This window comes from Hydra viridissima, unplaced genomic scaffold (assembly GCF_058129835.1).
Source record: "Hydra viridissima isolate aposymbiotic clone 2 unplaced genomic scaffold, HvirCarnegie_v1 scaffold_5, whole genome shotgun sequence".
Taxonomy (NCBI): domain Eukaryota; kingdom Metazoa; phylum Cnidaria; class Hydrozoa; order Anthoathecata; family Hydridae; genus Hydra; species Hydra viridissima.
Genome location: NW_028324304.1, coordinates 6,438,507 through 6,455,782, shown reverse-complemented (window position 1 = coordinate 6,455,782; position 17,276 = coordinate 6,438,507). Strand labels below are relative to the sequence as shown.

Below are 17,276 nucleotides of genomic sequence, written 5' to 3'. Positions count from 1 at the left end.
AAACTTATTTTAATAAGATTCGAGGAACTTTTCCTAATTTGTGCTCTGTTCAGGGACAAACCTTAGGATTATATGACAGTGATGGACTTCAAACTATTTTAGCTGACAAAACTTGATAACATGTTTTCAAAGTTCATTTTATACACTTTTTCTCACTTTCAATAATTAAGCAAAATATAGTACTTAGCAGTATGAGTTGCAAAAAAGTTCTCTTAAAATAAAAAACTTTCTAGTGCAAGCTCATTTGCTTCGTTTCTAATATGTAATCGGACAGAAAAATTAGCGATAAAGCGTGTTACTCTTGCGAAACATGATTCCTTTTTGTGAATTTTAAATTTATAAGAGAATTAAAGACAATTCTCTGGTAATATTAAATCTTTAATATTAAAGAAAGAGAAATTAAAAAGACAGACTTTCTTCGAATAATAAAAATAGAATTTATGTTCTTTGCAAAAATATTTTAAGTGAATGTAAGTGGCTATGAAAATAGCCGTTTTTTTGATTTACACAGTCCTAGGCATGAATAATAATGTTAATAACGTTTAATGCATACCTTATACTTTCGAGGAAGTCAAACAGGATACGCTGTCACAACCTGATCCCAAATATGAAATAATCGGGGAATCTCTGCATCCACATAAATTCAGAAAATAGTCAGCTATCATTTCACGGTTAGTTGGTCCCATCATTGATTTGAATTCTGCTTTCGCTCAACACCACATAGCTTCTACATGATTTGTTGTCACGCCAGTCTGAAGTTCTACAAAGTTTAGGGTGTGGTTTACAGTGCCATGTAAATATACAGGAGATTGCAAATCATTATAAGCTGCCCACATATCACTTCAAACAATAGAGCCAGGAAGTATCCATTGATGTATGATTGGAATCAATGTTGCACAGTCGCGATTTTGGACGGGAATTAAGAAGCCTTTTTTAGTAGCAGGTTCATATCCACCAAATATCCACTGCTGCGGGATTACTCTACCAACGTGATACTTCCTTTGACAGAAAACAGATTCATCTATTTCAACAATGCACCCTGGACCACCTATTGGATCAGGGTTATTGATGAAATATGAGGCACAAATATCTCTGCAAAATTGATTCCTATCAATAATGGTGTCATCGCTTCCTATGTTAAGTTTTTGCCTTATATCGCTAATTGATAATCCCCGACTCTTACTTGCACTTCTACTCCAAGCCTAAGTTAATGCTAATATATTTGCCATGGATGCAGGTGGGATTTTTTCAAAAAAGCTTATTCTTATATCTCACGCGCCCTTTTAAAGCCTTGTTACTAATGACGAAACGACGTTGAACATTAAACGTTTCTGTACCAATTATTAGGGCTGCGGAAATTAACGATTAATTAATCGATTAATCGCTAATTTATTTAATCGATTTAAATTTCTTTAACCAGTAATATTTCGATTAATTTTTGCCGGTTTTCCGTTACTTATTTTTTTTTTTTTGCCGTACATATATATATTTACAAGTTTCGTAATTTATAATAGTAATATTTACAAGTTTCCTTAGTCAAAATATATAAACGAGATTATAATTATAATTAAAATAGTACAGACAGGACTTCAAGAAGATCGTACTGATCTTATCACGAAGCCCTTACAAGTGAATAATATATATTATGTTCAATATAGGTAATATATTATATATTAAGTACAACTAGTTGTATTAAAACTACTCGAATATTAAAGTTAACTTTAATATTCTTCAATTAGAATAAACTCAAGATTACCTGCTTCTCTTATATTATATTTATTAACGTTATTTATAAAGAAATTATTTGTGAAGTGGTATGGTACTTGGCCTAATTTAAATTTTAGCATGAACAATATATTTTGATATCTGTTAATTTGATCAATGTTAAGCATAAAAATTTATAAAAAATATATATCGTTTTCATATAAATCATTCGCAAAGAAGTTATTTTCAGTTTTAAAAGTTTTAAAAACGTCTAAACGCAACTTTTCAAAATCAATTGTTTTCAAAGTCATTAGTTAAATTATTTGTTTTATTATTCATCTGAAATCTCAATTTAATTTTTCACAAACAAAAATAAAAAAAAAGTTTTAATTGACACCCAATAGAATTTTTCCAGTTACCGCCTAAACCTCAAATGCCTTTTTCATGACTTTATATATCCTATTGATTTTATATTACTATTTCCAACGTTAAATTACAAAGTATATTAGGACTACAAAATTCAAAATACAAAGAACTTTGTATTCTTTGTAGTTTCCCTAATTACAATTATCATGTTCTCAATATTTTGATTTCATACACACTAAAAAATTATGCTGTTATATTTAACAAAAATATAACAGCATTGGGACACGATATAACAGCATTAATGGCGTTATCTTGTATTGTTATGGTGTTATTATGCTGTTTTTTTTTTCACTTATGTTGTTATATTTTTATAAATAACAGCAAAAATAACAGTAAAATGCTGTTATTTAAATATAAATAACAGCAAAATGCTGTTATATCGTTATCCAATGGCGTTATATTTGGTGTTATATTCAAAAACCAAGCTAACGGCATAATATGCCGTTATATATTTTTTTACACGTTTTGTCTTTATCCATGGATAAAAACAAAGCGTGTAAAAAAATTACTTGCAAGTAAGATAAAAAACTAATCATTAATACATTATCTATATATAATATAATTAATAGCAGTTATTTGATCTATTAAACAATATGAGTTCTTTCAATGCAATTATTACTAGTAAGGCATAATATATATCTTATAAAATATTTTTAATATATCCAATGACATTTTGATATAATTGTAAAAAAGACACCATAAATATTCCTTGTAAAAATAATTTTAGATCAATGAACTTCTAATAAATCTGTTTATTTTAAGTAACCGCTTAAACCAAGGATTAGGTGTCATATTTTTAATGACGTGTCAATTATCAAAAATTTATAAAATCAGTTTATTATTTTTGTAATTTCAAAAAAAAGCTTTATATCCCTTAATCGTTAGGCATAAAAAAGTTAAATATAAAATGAAATATTTTATAAAAAATTTAAAGAATTACTTAATTAAAAAAAGTTAACTGTTTATACATGTAATATAAGAGTAAGTCTTCTTTGATTTTTTTTCGAAACATTCATTTAGTAACATTTCTTGGAAAAGGCCCATTAGTTGTGAAAAAGAAGACGGATAAGAGAGGTCTAACAAGTAGTAAATGCAAACAATAACGCATAAAACTTCTTTAATCGTCCGTATATCTGTGTTGATCATTTCGCATCCTGATCTACTACGAACGCCATATTGTGTTGCGTTATAAAGCACTTGCGGACCATACTTTGCAGGTATCTTCAACTCATCGAGCAGATCGTCAGACTTAATGAAATATATTCAAACTTTAATTATAAAAATTTCTACAAATATAATTTAATAGGTATTTTCCAAATAGTTTAAAAGATTTCGTTGTAACAGATTAAAATTTATAAAATCTTTTCTTATAACACCAGATTTCATTTTAATTTTTTCAGCTACTATTTCATGAATTTTATTCTTTCAGCTTTTAATCTATTTTTGCATTTTAATTAAGGTATTGTATAATTATTTTAATTTCTTTTATAATAAGTTTATACTGAAATGAAATAAATATTTATGCAAATATTATTCCCAAATAAATATTTGTAATAAACAAATAAATTCTACATTAAGTAGATTATTTAACACAAAAATAATGTAGACATTTTCATAAATTCATTATTTGAAATCATTAAACAGAATTCATAAAATATTTCATTTTACTTACTTCAGATTTCTTAAACAAGACATCCTTTGCTTTTTTTGAACCTATTTTACATTGTAAATCAAGCAAACTTTCAAGGTGATTCGAAGATCCTGCAAATGCTTTATTAACAAAAATTGTACATGCTTCTTCAATAAAACTATACTGTGGGTAAAGGCGCTTAAACTCAGCAATTATTAAACATGGAGCCAGTGACAATCGAAGCGGGAGTTTTTCATATATTTTTGGTTTAAAAAGATTTCTATTCAAAATTGCAAGAACATTGATAGATGGTTTTGTTTTTGTTATTTCATTCTAAAAAATATAAAAATAAAAATATTGTAAATTCAAAAATAAGCAATGGTGCACATAATCAATTAACCAACCAAAAATTGTTTATCATAAAATCGTTTAAAATAACATGATATGGCGCATGGTGCTAAGGTGGGTATAACACATGTTATAAAATTACTTGATATATTATACATTAAACAATTTTTTAAAGTATTTTTGATTGTGAAAAAGTATTAATTAGTAAAAAAAACTATATAATAGTTACTAATTATATAATATTTACTAATTCAGTAAAATATTTCAAGTATTGATTATCATATTGCTGTTCCAATTAAGTTAGCATAATAAATAAATTAAAAATATAACCTCAACTTCAAGAAGAAGCTGATCTTCTGAAAGTACTGGTTCAGCTGTGGATATTGAATCCATAATATATGGAGACTTTTTAGGTTTTGAAACCTGTTGAAATTGTCTAATTGCTTTTCCATTTGGATGACTTTTAGACCAACGTTGTTGCCTAATTATGTTTGATACCTGGGTTAGAAGTGAATCCTAGGAGAATTTATTTTTCAAAACTATATCATTTAAGGGTACATAAACAAATACTTATTTCATACAACAGCAACAAAACATGTATGTGTCATAAACACACCTAAAAAAATATAGCAGTGCCATGAGATTGTAAATAATTTTTAAAACAATTCTTACCCAGTGTTCCAAGCAGTTTGGAAAATTAAAACGAAGTGTTGACTTAAGTTTAGAAAAAAACTCTCTCCGAACCCATGCATCATTGTCTGAAGGAAGGGCAACATGACAATACTGAAGAATGCTACTTTTTAACTCCTTTTTCAAAATATCATTTGTTGAGACATTGTTTAAGAAGTTCAAAGATGATGTACTAAAAAAAGTCCTCAGGTGAGCAACTTCATCTGAATCAAAAGGAACTGTTGAAATCTGAAAAAACATTAACACAATAAAATGTTTGACATAATAAATATTACAGCAAAGTGTGTGATATATTAGCTAAATCATAGTGGGGCGATTGTTTAAATGGTTTTTGAGACTTAGAATTTAGGGTGTTTCATGGTGGCATATTAAAAATCAGAGCTTATTATAAGCAACATACATTAAATAATATTACATTGTTTACAATAAGGTTTAGTTAAATTTTTTAATATAAATTTTATATAATTTGTAATTAAATGTCACAACTATTTATATTGTGTATAAAAGAATCATGTTAGAAAATGTTCATATCTTTTTAAGAACATTATTTGTGATTTTTATTGCAACATATTTATTGTGTTGTTGTGTCATGTCAAAATGCCAACATTTATGAAAGTTTAATAGCCAAAAAATAAAATAAAATGCAAGAGTTATACAATAGATTTCAGTATTTCAAACCAAATTTTCTGAACATACAAAAAAGGATATAATATATGTTAAAATCTGAATTTCCTTTTAATCTTTATTCAAACAATATTTTCACATTTTAAATGTGTTTCTGCTGTAAAAATAAAAAATATAATAAAATTAACAAATTTTTATTATGTACTTTAAAATATAAACTTATAAACATATATTAAAAAAACTTAGATTTGGCACTGCTAAAGGAAAAATACTGATTCTGCCATTCACAGAACTTGAAGAATTAGAATATTGTATGACGCACCAAGGAAATATCAAAGTATCTGGATAAATAAGAACTTGTTCAGAAGATTCACAACATATCAAATATGCTGAGTGCGCTTGTACTATAAGTTTAGAGCATTTAAAAGCACGCTTGTCATTTTCTGATGATATTGAAAGGATTTTGTAGAATATCAACTTTTCTTCATGTAGGCATGAAATGATATCATTAATCTTGTAAATTATGCCATTTACTTTAGCAGAAATAATAGAGCCTTTTTTGAACTTCAACTCGTCCACTTGTCCATATACATCACCACGTCTTTCTCCAGCTGCATTAAAAAAATTGCTTGTGGTATTAACAACCATCATTTTACATGCTGAAAAGGGAATGTTCTTGAAATTAAAGTGTCGAAAATTCTTCACAACCTGATGTTTTCTTTCATAAGCCATACACATATGTTCCCGTAGAGCCCCAAACCGTTCAGCTTGAGCAGGGTAGTGAATAAGAAAGTGTAACTTCGGAATGAATTTATCAGGATACAAATACAAAAATAAGCAATGATGATCTTGAATTAACGCTTTTAAATCAGATAAAAAAAGGGGGGTAACAACAGGAGACAAGCACAGCTGAAGCACCTGAATAATTTTTGACAAACAAATGAAATGAACATCTGTTTGACCCATGCGTTCTAAGACAAAAAATGATATCACACGAGAAAGGGTCAATGTTTGGCCACTGCCAAAACTACCATGAATCTTTATTGAGGAATGAATCATATTAGGCTTTTCAATACCATTACCATAGCTAAACCGCTGCAGCCAATCATTTATTTCTTGCAAAGTAAAAAAATTGTTCTGAATGGCGTACAACAAAAATAACTCTAACTGAAGTGGAATGAGACCTTCTAACAAATCATGCATAGGATCAAATAAAAGCTGTTTTGTCACATCAAATCCTGGAATGTTTGACAGTATACTTTTTGAAACAACGCCGTAGTATTTGGACCATTTTAACTTATCAGCTTTGCTTAAACCAGAGTTTAGTTCATTTAAACGTGTCATATGTTCAGGAGCATTGCGAATACTGCATTCTTCATGGTTAGAAAAATCTTTCATTTGTTGTCTGGTTGAGTTACAACTTCTGCAACAACGCAATGTCTTTTCACTAAAACCTTCTTTAAAACCTCCAATTGCATTTGCAGAAAGAGAGTCTCCTGAGAAGTATACTACTTCAACTGTAATTTTTTTGGGAACACCCTTAACTTTAATTACCATTCCATTTTTCAGCTGGCTTATCGAAGAAATAAAATCACTGAAAAGATTACTGTAAAAATTTTTATCTTTTACCCATTTAGTTAAAGTAAAAATTAACGGAAAGATAGTAGACATTCTACCGCGATACAATGAAGGGATATTTAAAATTTGAAAGTAAAATACAAACATTTTTTGCTTTTTACGCGCCTTTCCTAAAGGATTTGTTATTCCAAGGTCATCACAATATATTCCAATTTTCATGTGGTTTGTGTCCCCATTCACTGCTGTAAAGTTACTAATTTCTTGAGATTGTAATAGGAAAGACAATATTTCAATGAAAGGAATAAAACAACCTTGGTTATTCAGAGCAATCACTTTTGCGGTTTGAATCTGTAAATAATTCTTGTAATACTTTTCCCGTAAATATTGTGTTGACAGTTTATCACAAGTTGCTTTTAAAGCCTCTATGTCAACATTCAATACAGAAAGCATTTCCTTTAAATTACTGAAAATTATGTTTAAAACATTTTGAGCACATCTGTGCTTTCCTTGTAAATGTAATGCCAAAGCTCCTAAATAATCTTCGTTAATTTTTGTAGTACCAATTTCAACCACAAACTCGTTTTCTACTTCATTTTCAGTAGTACAGGTATTGACCTGGTTAATGGAACATTTTTTGGAATGTTTCAGGAATCCTGAAAGACTTTTAAAATTTGACAAACAAATTTCACAAAAAACGGCTGCTTGGTTGCCATGCAGTTTTAAGTGATGAAGCATAAAACTATAAGTTGTAGTTTTACAATAACAAACAGAACAGTTATAGTTTATTACCTTTCGTGGTGTCGGGGGTGTTTTCAGATCTGATGAAGATAGTTGTCTCACTGGAGGCTGAACAACATTTACACTACATTCTTCAGCCATATATTGTTTTTCAGAAATCAGATTTATATTCTTTGATGGTACCACAAAATCTACATAATCATTTAAAATGGATGAAAATTGGCATAATGGTGATGATTGAGCTGTGTCAGTTTTATTTAAATTAGATAAAAGACCAACTTGTTGAGTGTTGGAAATATCAACAAGTTGTGGAGCTTGAATCGTAAGCTCTAAATTTTGTTCATTGAGAAGAGCAGCAAAACTACTAGCAGTTACTTTACAACCGTTCCACTTGATTTCTTCAATCATGGGCAAATTAAAGGTTTCACGAGCTAAAACATAAAATAGTGTAAATATAACTTGATATTATTGAAAATTGTCTTTTACATATCTACTAATTCAAATTATCATATTAAAAAAGGAGTGACAAATTTTTTGGTGCTATAATTTTATTTTAACAGTTTGAAAAAAGTAACAAAGTATTTTTAGATTTTGATTTGAGATGATACTACGATTAGGACATTTGACTTTATAATAACATGTTAACATGTTATTATAAAAGCAAGTAAAGTTTCCTAGTGCTACTATAAAATTATTTCGAATCAAAATTTAACATAACATATAATATAAAATTAGCATGTTATTTAGTTATATTAAGATGCATGAGCATTTTCTAATGATAATTTTCAATTTAAATTAAAAATCGTTAATGATACGGTGAATTAAAATGATAAAATTTTTAGTCTAAATAAAATAAAATATACCTACCAGATGCACAAAATTCTAAAAAATTACTGGCAATAACTATTTCAGCATTTTCTTTAAAATTAACTTTAATTGCTTTCATTTTTATTTACTTTTTACTTTTATCAGCTCGTGCTAACGCTTTAGAAACTAATTTGGCAGTTTCAAAACATCTTATTTAAATATGCCAAAATGTGGCAGCATTGCAGTGATATTTTGCTGATATATTTGCTGTCACGTGTGTGACATTAAATATAACAGCAAGTATAAATGCAAAACTATCAGTAAAAATAACAGCAAAAATCTTTAAATATAACACCATAACATAACAGCATAATATAACAGCAAATATAACACCATTATAACGCCAAAATTGTTTGGTCTCCAATTATATCTTTGGATCCGTGAATATAACAGCATTAATAACGGCATTATAGAATCTGCGTACATAAATGCTGTTATAATGCCGTTAGTTTTTTTAGTGTGTATATACAACTTTCATTTTCTCAATAACATCTGACGTTTCTTAATTACAACTTTCCAGTTCTTAATTACATCTTGAAAAGGTGTATATTTGTGAAACGTCAAATGCTAAACAAAGGGTGAAACGGATAACATTAAGTTTTGTCTTGCACAACGAATTCAATTTTTTCTGATTTCAAAATACTATTGAAAATTGCACTTAGTTTTATATATTTAAAAGCGCACAAAAAACTTTTAAAGATTTAAATCTTTAAGAAACGTATTTTGAAATTTAGAAATGAATTATGAACAATAATTGATACACTCTGGCATTAACTCTGTTAACTTATATATCTATACCTTTATAATATGTTAAACAATGTTTAAAAGTCTAAGGACAAGGTTGCAAGTCCATGTTGTTTTATGATAGAACTATTTATTTTATTTTTTTATATTATTCAAACAAAAAAACAAACAAACAAGCGCAATATGAAATAAAGAAATTTTGAGGTCAGGAAGAAATGCGTATGTAAAATAAATAAGAAAATCCAGATGTGAAATTGATTTAACAGTTGAATATTATTAACTAATCTTTATGCTACATTTACACTTATATTTGGAATTGTTACGTGTATAGTTGAAATACCAATCGTAGAAAGTTTATCGGAACAGCTCTTGTGAGTTGCTCCATCAACAGTGCTAAAAGATTTTTCATCTCCGTTAATATTTAGCTTTTCGGTCTTAAACATAGTTTCTTTTTCATAAGAAGCGGGTTTACAAAAACTTAAATTAATTTTTTCTTTTCTTTTTTTCTTTGTTAAAGCAAAATTTGTTTGAGGATTAATTCTTTTGTTGGAAGCAACTTATGACGACGTCTTTATGTCTTTATGTCACTAAATTGTATTTTGACATTGCATCAAAAGTGTGTGTGTGTATATTTATATATATATATATATATATATATATATATATATATATATATATATATATATATATATATATATATATAATTGTGTATGTGTCTGATGTAATACTACTAACTATTAAAAAGCTTGATATGGTTCATTACTCACTTGTTTTCCAATGTATTTTAAATCTTCAATATCCAAGTTGCTACAGTTATTAACACGGTGCATCAAGTTTTGGAGCAAGTTCTCTGTCTTAGACTTTGTTTCTTCAAATTTTCAAACTTTGTACAATTTCTCTAGGTTGCATTTTATTGAATTTATTTTGTTATAAGAGTATCCATCCGTTAGTTTAACTGAGTTTTTAGGTTTATCATCAACTTTATTATTCACATGGTAACAGGGGGGAGGGGGGTCAATATTTCAAAATTTTTGGCGTACGTACTTTATGACGACCTCTAAAATTTGAACTAAATTCAAAAATCTGGTGCAATTCTAAATTATCCCCAGACCACATACCAACTGCACTAAATATGCAAGCGTAACTTCCATTTATATACAGTTTAACTCCTTTTTCTAAAGCTAACAAGTCCTTTACTACGGGCTTTAAAAGCTTTTCATATCCATACTTTGCAACATCAGCTGAAAAACAATAAATTACAGGATATATGTTTGCCAATTTAGAGCATCTCTTTTTGTTAACATTTTTTATAGACAAATATACAGCACAAACTTTGCGAACTTTAGTTTTTGAACCTAAAGGTTTTACTGTTTCAAAATCATCACGGTATATTTAAAGCTGAAGAGCATTTGGATGTTTTTGATAAAAAGGGTGATTCTTATATTGCTCTGCATCACTATAACAAGGTAATTTATTTAATTTTGTGCTAATATTACAATCTATTTCATTAAAAGTGTACATTGAACGCACAATTGAAATGGTTTCTAGTATAGGAATATATTGCATAGTTTCATTTACATAACTTATCATATTATTTTTATAAACTTTATGACGCATCTCAGATCTGAACCTAACAGTTATTTCAATAGGTGTAACCGTCCCTTTTTGTTTTAAATAATTTCTTTGCAAATAACTAGATGTAATTAAACTAGATTTTACACATTCATATTCAATATCATTTAGCACATCATTTACTATGCCAGCGTCAGTTTCATTATTGGGCATTGTTTTTTGTACACTTTCAGTTACTGTGGCAAAAGTATTTTGAACACTTTTTCCTATATACTGAATTACAACTTCACTTGTGTTATGACATCTAAGAGTCATTAAAACATCTAGAATCATATCTTTTATATTTTCCCCATTTAATGCACTTGAATAAATATTACTAGTGTTATCTTTATCAACATGTGCTGCTGTATAATTACCTTACTGATCTGTTAGATCACCATTCCTTTTAACAAGAGAAATATTTATACTTTCATATTCCGTATAAGGATCACTTGGATGCTTTCTATATAAATGAATTTTAAGGGTATGGACACTGTCATATGTTCTGCAACAACCACCTTGCCTGCAAGGAATTTTACAATTTTGTGTTGAAGAAATACCATGGCGATAATGAAAAGGTTTTAAAAGATTACTTACAGTCTTTAATAATTCTAAGTGTGACTCACAAAATACACAAAACTAACCCATTGTTTATTCTAATATTGATAAAAATGTTTACATATTACATGCGGGGCGGGTAAAAATACCTGCTTTGCGGACTGCTGTCTATAAGCGGGTCGGGTATTTTTACCCGTTTGAATGAATTTACTTTAAAAGCTGCACAAAGTAATTTTACTCGATTGGTTTACATATGAAACTGATAAGACTAGCTCGCACTTTTTTGTTTAGACTCTTCAGACTCTTCAACGTAATTTCTTTAACATTTGTTTATGTAATAAAGATAACGAAAAAATCATCAATTTTGTTATGTTATTGTTTACATTCCAATTGCTCATAATTTATATGCATAGACTAAGCAATCTCTAATCGCTTTCTCTTTTATATAAACATTCATTAATTAAGGAATGTTAAACGGATATTTTAAAAATATTTCAGACAGTTTTTATTGAGCTTTTGACGATCGAACATCTTTTTTTAAATATTTTTTTATTACAAAAATTTTTGTCGCAAAAAATGGATTCTGATAGTTGTAGTGACAGTGAAGTTTACGCAGACAATTTATCGCAAATTGCAAGTGATGCCGATATTGCAGAAGTTGAAAGCGAGTGTGAAAGTGATGAGGACTTTTTTCATCCTAGAAGACGTAGGACTTTACCCATACCGCCAAGCGATTCTGAAGAAAGTGAGAATGAAGAAGTGGAGTGGTCAGAATATGACAATCCTCCAATTATAGAACAATTTTTAGGACAAAGTGGCGTTGTTGTGATACCAAGTGATTCAAAAAGTGTAGCTGAAGTTGTTCAACTTTTTATAGGAGATGATTTATTTGATTACATGGCCGAAGAAACTAATCGTTACCATCAACAAAATATTGACAGGTTTAAGGACAGAGCAAAAAGTATAAAATAGAAAGACGTTTCTACGGTAGAATTATAAAAAATGTTGGGATTACTTCTTCTTATGGGCAAAGTTCGCAAAGATACCAGGAATGAATATTGGTCAACAGAAAGAGCAATTGCAACCCCAATTTTTGCGGAAGTAATGAGTCGTGATCGTTTTCGCCAAATATTCTTGGCATTTTTCCAACAATTCAAACGATCAAAATGAAAGAGACCGGCTTAAAGAAATTCGTCCAATTATAGAATATTTCTAATCCAAATTTGAGAATGTTTATAAGCCGCAACGAGAATTATCATTAGACGAAAGTATTATGCCGCGGCGAGGTCGATTATCATTCAAAGTGTACAAGGCATCTATAATCCACAAATATGGGCTGCTCATACGAATGGTCTGTGAAGCAAAGAGTGGATATATTTGCAATTTCAAAATATATGCTGGTGATGGGAGTCGTCTTCAAGAGACAGTTCTGCAACTTTTGCAGCCATACGAAAACCTGTGGCACCATGTCTACATGGACAATTACTAAAATAGTGTCGAAACAAGCGATTTCTTGTTGCAACACAAATTTGGAAGCTGCGGTACGATACGCAAGACACATCGTACATTCGCTGCACGAGACACATCGTACATTTGCTGCACGCACTTGTCCATCTGTTGACGGTAAAAGTTTTTCAATAATCCCTAGTTTCCATAATCCTCGAACCAAATTCGAGTCTTGGATTATCACTACATCGCCTTTTTTTATAATATTGTTACTTCCAATTTTATTATGAATTTTATGAAAATCGCGGAGCTCTGTTAAGTATTCATTTCGCCATCTATTCTAGAAATGTTCTAAAATAGAGTTTCTATATGCAACGCGCTTTTCTATGTCCATATTTACATAGCTGTTTTTTATTAATAATGTTTCTGAGCTTATTCTTTTTCCGAACACGAGATGATTAGGAGATAACGGTTCGTCTCCTGGTTTTTCATACAAAAACGTTAAGGGACGATTATTTGTAACGACTTCGATTTCTGCAAGAATTGTGAGAACTTCTTCGTAAGATAATCTTGCAGTTTTCAATTTTTAAACAACGTTTAAAATACATCTTATAAATTTATTAAAATTGTTAAAGTTACAAATTTTGTAATTTTAACAATTTTAATAAATTTATAAGATGTATTTTAAACGTTGTTCGACCGGCCCACCGGCAAATGTCCCGGTGTCCCGCCGGCCCAGTCCGCCACTGTCTACAAACCTGCAAGTAGGAGAGAGTGAATTTTAAGTGAGTACATCAAAAGCAAGTGAAAATTTAAAACATTGAATAAAAAAACACTAAATGCGCTATAAGGTTCATTTATTAAGACCATTCAAACATGTTTACATATCTTGCATTGAAGGTATTATAACATAACTATTTCCATATTGTTAGCATACACACTTTCGAACAAGATAAGTTCTTTGAATAATACATTTTATCGGGTAGGCATTTTTTTAAATACAATATATATCAAGGTCTCTTGAGTAGTCGAAATGAGTAAAGAAATATTCAAGTGCAGATTTTGGATAAAAACCACACTGGAAGCCTCCATCTTGACATATAACAGTGACAATCACAAAGTTAAATTCAATATACTTTATATAATATATTCAATTACAACTAGGGTTGGCATTCAAAATCCTGCCCAATAAAATCCGCTTTAACCAAGTAATATTTTTTAGACGTCTGACTGTCCAAAAGGGCCTTGCCACCTATATGCAGTGAATAACATTTTCATTTGCTTTCTATTTTTTGCAGTGTAACCTAATTTTAATTAAAATAATACAAAATGTTGCCTTGGCTATTCTGTTCATAAATTAGACTTGTATTTAAAAGTCTAACTTACTTAACAAAGTGCACCAACAAGAAGGTAAGCCATAGGACTTTGCACTTCATCTGTACATCTCATTTTGCTTAAAGTTAATCCTCCATTTCTAGATTATTCCCTTTTCCTGGCATGCATTTTTGCTAATTTTTGTGTATTAAATTTTACTGCCTTTTTAGTTGTTATGTTATGGTTTTTACAAATAACCTAAGTTTTTAGGTACATTAATTGTCATTATAAAGCGTAATAATAAAAACACTAAATTATTTATTTAATGTAAAAAAAAAGTACACCATACCCTCTCATGGACTCTTTTCATAAGAGAAGTTATTATAACAAGAATAAACGGATTATTGTCTATAGCATCAAACTTTTGAAATTTGATAATAGAATCTGCTTCTTCAAAAGCGTTTCTCTCAATTAGACCTTAAGTAGGGAAAATAAACACATTTCAAAATAAATATTTCATTAATTAAAAATTAAGTGTGTATGTATATGTACATAATATATATATATATATATATATATATATATATATATATATATATATATATATATATATATATATATATATATATATATATATATATATATATATTGCTCACATATTATAAAGATCGGAAACCATTACAGTTTCAACCAACAAATGCATATTGGTTTTTTGACAGTTTTATGTTTATACAGCCTTTTAAAATGGTTAACTACTTTTATTTAAACTAACAAAGATCACTTTTCAATCCAAAATCATGAACTGTAACAAAATTTTGATGATTTGATACATTGATGCTCATTATATCAGTCTCATGTTGGTGGTTGATTGAACCTCGTTGTTCTGGAGTGACAATTTGTTAATATTTGTTATGAAAGTTTAGGAAAATGTAAGAAAAAGTCACAAAAAAATGTATATAAATATAACATATTTCATACAAATAAAATTAAAAAAAATTCTATTTAAAGTTACTTCCTCTGAATCTGAAGATTCAGTGTCCCAGACATCATAATAATTTGAATTAGGTGGTATGAAGTATGAGCCCCATAAAAAACTAGGAAATAACATATAATAATAAAAAAATAATATAAAATAATAATAAAATAGGAAACCACCTAGATCATGATAAAAGTCTTCATGGTTTCCATTCACGCAACACTTAATATAAAAACCAAAATTAAATAAAATGGTTTAACTTATAAAGTTGTGGGAAAAAAAGTTCTTTAATAAAATGCCACTCTTATACACTATTAAAAAAATGATTATCAATACTAAATCATATTTTGAAATAATAAAATCAGATATACCATAGTATTTAACTAAATAGCCAATTAAGAGTACACCGTGTAAACGTTTTATTTTTTATGTAGAACCTTTTACAAAATTGATGAGTGAAATTTTCAACTTACATGTCAACAATGCAATCTCAATGATGCCCCTTTATTGAATAATAAAAAAATATATAATAAACAATAACTAATCATATTGTAAAAACATAAAATCAAATTATGAGGTAAATTTCATAACACTTACTCAGCACCATTGAAATAACTAAATAATCTAACCACAGTACAATATATGTATTCTTTTATGCAAAACCTTTTTTAAAAGTGATGTCGAAAAATTTCAAGTTACATGTTAAAAAATTAAAACAAATAAAACAATTTTGATGGAATGTACTCAAATAGAGCACATTTTGTTGATGACAAAATTTTGAAGTACTTTCAAATTTCAAAAGAGCAAAAATAAACATCAAATATAAAATCTGATAAAGAGTGGAGAAAAAAAAAAGGAAAATAAAGAAGGAGATTGTGTCAAACATAAAAAACTAAAAACTACAAAAAGTAAACATGCATATTTTGAAAAATGTCATATTACATAATGGAAAAAAGAAACTATGTAATAAAAATCATAAAGAAAACAAACTATTAAAAAAATATAGTATCAAAAATCAAACCTGTCATAATAGTCAAAAATCAAGTTCTTAAAAACAAATATTTATTACAATTGAGCATTTTGACATAATTAAGTAACAATTTAAAGATATATCTAATAGATAAATTTACAATTATATACGTAATTTTATATATATATATATATATATATATATATATATATATATATATATATAAGAGCAGTTTACGTCTACACGAAATGTGAAAGTTTGCTATATTAGGTCTACATATAACTAAGGGCGACATATTTCGTGTAGACCTTAATTCAAGCATAATTTTTCTGACTAATTTTTTTTAGCTGATACTTTTTTCACAATCTGCGTGGTTTTCTTTGATCATTTATAGAGTTTCCATTTAATATTTTTGTTTTTGATTTAAAATTTCGCTAAAAACCAGCGTTTTATTGTTAAGCATGTATATCGTACAAATCCTTAAAAGTGAAGATTAGGCCTACACGAATATTTATAACAATTATTTATGTTATTTAAGTCTATATCAAAAAAATAAAAACTGTTTAATAAAGACTTTTAGAATACTTATTTAAAAAATATTTTGTTTTGTCTTGAATACGAGTGTGTATCGAAATAAACAAGATATACATTTTCTTACGCCAAAAAAAATTCAATTTGGCACGGAATCAAAGTTACGTCATTTCATAATTTAAAAGTAATGCGTAGATTTTTAAGTAATGAAAATCTTTTTTAAATTAGTTTTTTTAAACAATATTATGTTATATCAATGTAAACAATATTAGTTATACCAATTCAATAATTATCAAGGTTTCTATATAAATCTATCCACATCATCATAGTTTCTTTACATTTTTACCGCGCTTAACAAGAAATGATGCTTACAATGGACACTTCCTTGTATACTTAAAAACTGTGTTTAACTTAACACCAACCTGTTATTTCTCAACAAAATAATGCAATAACTTCATCCAATGTTACATATTTGTTCTATTGTACTTCAATAAGAATATAAAGCTGCGATATCGATATTA

At 28.2% G+C, this 17,276-nt stretch overlaps 2 protein-coding genes across 6 annotated transcripts; one reads left to right on the top strand and one right to left on the bottom strand.

Annotated features, from left to right (window-relative positions):
* Positions 1-3,034: 3,034 nt before the first annotated feature.
* Positions 3,035-9,055, bottom strand: LOC149888243 (uncharacterized). Of its 5 annotated transcripts, none has more exons than XM_090086874.1 (6): positions 8,606-9,047; positions 7,790-8,169; positions 4,781-5,026; positions 4,439-4,624; positions 3,803-4,093; positions 3,035-3,378 (listed from the first exon to the last, which is right to left on the bottom strand). In XM_090086874.1, the coding sequence occupies exons 1-6, from the start codon at positions 8,682-8,684 to the stop codon at positions 3,085-3,087; spliced, it is 1,476 nt and encodes a 491-aa protein (XP_089943000.1). In that variant the 5' UTR covers positions 8,685-9,047; the 3' UTR covers positions 3,035-3,084. The 5 variants fall into 5 exon arrangements, with proteins under 5 accessions (XP_089943000.1, XP_089943001.1, XP_089943002.1 ...); XM_090086875.1 differs by having other exon boundaries at positions 4,439-4,606; positions 8,606-9,046; XM_090086876.1 differs by lacking the exons at positions 7,790-8,169; positions 8,606-9,047 and having other exon boundaries at positions 4,439-4,589; positions 4,781-4,863.
* Positions 9,056-10,835: 1,780 nt separating this feature from the next.
* Positions 10,836-13,068, top strand: LOC149888242 (uncharacterized). The gene has a single exon (XM_090086902.1). It carries the CDS (start codon positions 12,095-12,097, stop codon positions 12,488-12,490), a length of 396 nt encoding a protein of 131 aa, XP_089943028.1. The 5' UTR covers positions 10,836-12,094; the 3' UTR covers positions 12,491-13,068.
* Positions 13,069-17,276: the final 4,208 nt, after the last annotated feature.

Bases quoted from the DNA above. Each gene is read 5' to 3' on its own strand.
- LOC149888243 (XM_090086872.1), bottom strand. From the start codon at position 8,684: ATGAAAGCAATTAAAGTTAATTTTAAAGAAAATGCTGAAATAGTTATT. The intron at 8,170-8,605 runs GTAGGTATATTT...TTTATGTTTTAG, and splicing joins TTTAGAATTTTGTGCATCTG to CTCGTGAAACCTTTAATTTG. The intron at 6,095-6,154 runs ATGGCTTATGAA...AATTTCAAGAAC, and splicing joins CTCTACGGGAACATATGTGT to ATTCCCTTTTCAGCATGTAA.
- LOC149888242 (XM_090086902.1), top strand. From the start codon at position 12,095: ATGGATTCTGATAGTTGTAGTGACAGTGAAGTTTACGCAGACAATTTA.